We start from the raw sequence: 3,886 nt of genomic DNA, 5'->3' as shown, positions 1-3,886 counted from the left end.
TGGTGGCATGTCAGCACCTGGACAGAGGTGACATGGCAGCTGGGGCTGGGGGATCCTGGGGGCTGATCCACTGTGGTCCTGTGAAAGTGGGGGAGAGCTAGATTTGGGGGGAGAGGGTTCCTAGGGACAGAAGACACAGCAAAGCCTAGAGATCTGAGGGCAGCTGTGCTTTAGGAGGCCCAGAGGCCTGGAGATGCTGTGGGGTGAAAGGCAGACAACTCAACTCCCCACGGTAAGCAAATGCCATCCCATGCCAAGTACCTGGCAAGGCCTCGGAAGAAAGGGGTGGATAGGGCTCCATCTCTCACTGGAGGAGTTCACAGTGTGGGGGCACGAGGCAACCCAGAGTCTCGGAAGCAGGATGGGGGGTCAGACACCGGGCTGCAGTGACTGCTAGGGTGCGGGAGGAGAGTGTCCCCCTGAGGAGCACCTGGCCCCTGCTTTCAGGCTGGAGAGGGAGAGAGCTGTGAGGGTGAGACTTATGGCCCTGGGCTTGAATCCCAGCTCTTGCCACCTACACAACCCTCGCAAGGTGACCTCTTGGAGCCTCTGTCTCCTCATCTGTAGAACGGAGACACTTGCCTGCCTCCCTGGTTGTGCAAAGGTTGTCTCGGATTGCTCCTGTCCTGGGTCACTTCTGTCCTCATCATCCCCTGGCAGGGGCACCCACTCCTTGCTTCTTTCTCATGGCAGTGCTCCGTGTCCTGTGGGGACGGCATCCAGCACCGGCATGACACCTGTCTTGGACCCCAGGCCAAGGTGCCCGTGTCGGCCAACTTCTGCCAGCACTTGCCCAAGCCAGCGACAGTGCGGGGCTGCTGGGCCGGGCCCTGTGTGGGGCAGGGGACACCCAGCCTGGCCCCCCACAAGGAAGCCACTGCTCCAGGCCAGACCACTGCCACCCCTGCTGGTGCTTCCCCAGAGTGGCCCCAGCTCGGGGCCCGGGCCCGCCTCCTCTCCCCAGCAACCCAGCCTCAGGGGCTCCTGCCCGGGCACCACGGAAGCCCGGCAGAGTCCAGTTATGTTTCTTCCTCCTTTCTTTCGGGGATGCTTGCTGCAGGAGGGGTGGGCAGAGGCATCTGAACCTGGGAGACTAGGATGAGCACTAGGATGATACAACCTGGGATGTATGCAGTTGGGATGAAGGGATGGGCTTGGGAGGCCAGGCCCAGGGCTGGCTCCCTTCCTACCTAGCAAAGCGAAACCTCACTTTGATTACTATCAAGGGGAAGTAACTGGAAGGTTTCAGTCAGGACCCCAGGTCCTGCACCTTCCGGTGGCACTCCAGGCCGCATGTCCCAGAGCCCCTGCACTGCCCACACACTGCCTCCCTCTCGCTGGGGCACCTGCAGCAGTCCTGTGCTCTCCCTCACCTGAGAAGGCTTCCGCTGGGTCTAGGGGGACGTTGGCCACCACCACCCCCATCTACTTCCTCAGCATAGAAAGCACCAGACTGTGCCCTGCTGGGATCCTAGCAGCTCTGCTCACCTGTGCTCTTGCTCCCTCAGGTGCCTGTGGCAGGCAGCACCTAGAGCCAGCAGGAACCATTGACATGCGAGGCCTAGGGCAGGCAGACTGTGTGGTGGCCATCGGGCGGCCCCTGGGTGAGGTGGTGACCCTCCATGTCCTCGAGAGCTCCCTCAACTGCAGCGCAGGTACGTCTAGGGCCACATGAGCAGTTGCTGCCAGTTACGGGGCCTGCCAGATGCCTGTTCCTGGCACAGTGCCCCACATGCATTCCTGCTGTTAATTTTCATGGCCATCTTGTGACTGAAGTGTGACAATCCCCATTCTGCAGATGAGGAAACCGAGGCTAGGTGAGATTAAGTAATGTGTCCAGATACTTAGAGTCACGTTGCCAGTAAGGGGGAGAGTCGGGGACTTGAACTCAGCTCAGTCTTCCCTGGAGCCACTGCGGTGTGACAATCCCCATTCTGCAGATGAGGAAACCGAGGCTAGGTGAGATTAAGTAATGTGTCCGGATACTTAGAGTCATGTTGCCAGTAAGGGGGAGAGTCGGGGACTTGAACTCAGCTCAGTCTTCCCTGGAGCCACTGCACTGCTGACCTGGGGTTGGGGGTGCTGAACCCTCACTGCATTGCCACTTCCTAGGGGAGATGCTGCTGCTTTGGGGCCGGCTCACGTGGAGAAAGATGTGCAGGAAGCTGTCTGGCCTGACTTTCAGCTCCAAGACCAACACGCTGGTGGTGAGGCAGCGCTGTGTGCAGCCGGCAAGTGGGGTGCTGCTGCGGTATGGGAGCCAGCCTGCCCCGCAAGCCTTCCACAGAGGTAGGTCAAGGCACCAGACCCTCCCACCTCCCTGCAGGGTGGTCCAGTCTGGGCAGGCTGCTGGATATAGGGCAGTCCCAGTGGGGCAGTGGGCAAGACAGGGAGGGAGCCGACTGAGATGGAAGGAACCCGGGGTGGCCAGTATTGACCTATACCTGCGGTCAGGATGAGGTCCAGGGGTAAGTGCTGTGTCCTTTCCTCTCTAGGTCTGTGCAGCAAGATGCGTAGATGTGAGACTTGGTGCACATCCCCACCCTGTCCCTCAGGCCCCACGCCCTTGCACCCAGCACTCAGGCCTTTCGAGGTCCTTAAAGCTTCTTCTGCAAGCCACTTTCCCTTGGCCCTGTTTCAGTGCACCGGTGCATGGGTGCATGCTTGCACATGCATGTGTGCCCACCACCACACACATCTCAGGCTCAGGATGGCATCTCAGGGGCCCCTGCCTTGCCCATGGCCCATTGGTACCCTCTGATAGACCTCTTGGTCACCTCAGAGGGCTTGCCCTCTCCCAACAGCTGAACTTGGCATCCACAGCCAGTTCCAGAGGTTTCTGGTTCCACCAGGGGCTTCCCCTCTGCAGAGGTTTACCGCACAGTCTCCTCAGTCCTCGGCAGTGATCTGTGCTGGTGTGAAGCGCAGTCACTGCTAAATCGTGCTGAAGGGCTGCAGAGCCGACTGTCACAGTTCCTGCTGCTGCTTATTTCCTGGCCTTGCAACCACCCGCCTCGAGGGAGGCTTAGGAGGTGCAGGCAGATGGGCTCAGGTGGCCTCCCAGAGGTAGCAGTGGCTGCCGTGGTTGGAGCCCACTTTGTATCAGGTTCAGTGTTCAGCATTTTGCACACATGATTTCACTGAGTCCTCCTAAACATTGCCCTGCCCAGTGTGTGCCATTGTCCCTTCACCTTACAGAGGCGGGAACTGAAGCTCAGAGTGATTAAGGCCTTTGCCTAAAGTCACCCAGCCAGGAAGTGGTAGAAGTGGAGTTCAGCAGGGGCTTCTGGCTGGAGCTCCGATCTTGACCACAGTGCCACACTGTTCCCCTTACTGCTGCCTGGCTGTGAGCTGCTCTGGCCTCTGGCATCAGTGGTCTGTCCGGGCTCCTATGTCCCTGAGGAGCCAGTTCCAGTCGACCTATCTGCTCTTCCCTGCAGAATGTGACATGCAGCTCTTTGGACCCCAGGGGAAAATTGTGAGCCCCTTGCTGAGTCCAGAAGGGAGGAATGGAGGCGGATGCCGGCTCTTCATCGATGTGGCTCCACAGGCCCGGATTGCCATCCACGCCCTGGCCACAGGCATGGGCACTGGAACCGAGGGAACCAACGCCAGCTACATCTCGGTGAGGACACCAGGATGGGAACAGAAATGGGCTGAATTTGCTGATTCTGGACAGCTGTCCCTAGGGACAGGGAGAGGGGGTGCTGGGCTAGGGGATCCCTTCAGTTGACTTCAGACCATAAGCCTCAAAATCATTAGTGAAAAAATGAGAGATGAGAGTTTTCTCCACTTACTCACCTACATGTGTTATTGAGCTACCTACAGGAGTGAAGTGGGAAAAACCTTTCCTAAGACTTTTTTTTTTTTTTTTTTTTTTTTTAAA

General features: G+C 58.5%; 1 protein-coding gene across 1 annotated transcript in view; it reads left to right on the top strand.

The window, feature by feature from the left end:
* The window catches only part of ADAMTS13 (ADAM metallopeptidase with thrombospondin type 1 motif, 13), a 36,080-nt gene that overhangs the window by 29,110 nt on the left and 3,084 nt on the right, over positions 1-3,886 (top strand). Inside the window, exons 26-29 of the mRNA XM_008593336.1 lie at positions 694-1,018; positions 1,509-1,655; positions 2,113-2,289; positions 3,441-3,704. Of these exons, the coding sequence (XP_008591558.1) occupies positions 694-1,018; positions 1,509-1,655; positions 2,113-2,289; positions 3,441-3,704 (913 nt within the window). The remainder of the gene's footprint in view (positions 1-693; positions 1,019-1,508; positions 1,656-2,112; positions 2,290-3,440; positions 3,705-3,886) is intronic.

This window comes from Galeopterus variegatus, unplaced genomic scaffold (assembly GCF_000696425.1).
Source record: "Galeopterus variegatus unplaced genomic scaffold, G_variegatus-3.0.2 Scaffold9008, whole genome shotgun sequence".
Classification (NCBI taxonomy): Eukaryota; Metazoa; Chordata; class Mammalia; order Dermoptera; family Cynocephalidae; genus Galeopterus; species Galeopterus variegatus.
This window is presented reverse-complemented; position numbering and strand designations above follow the sequence as displayed.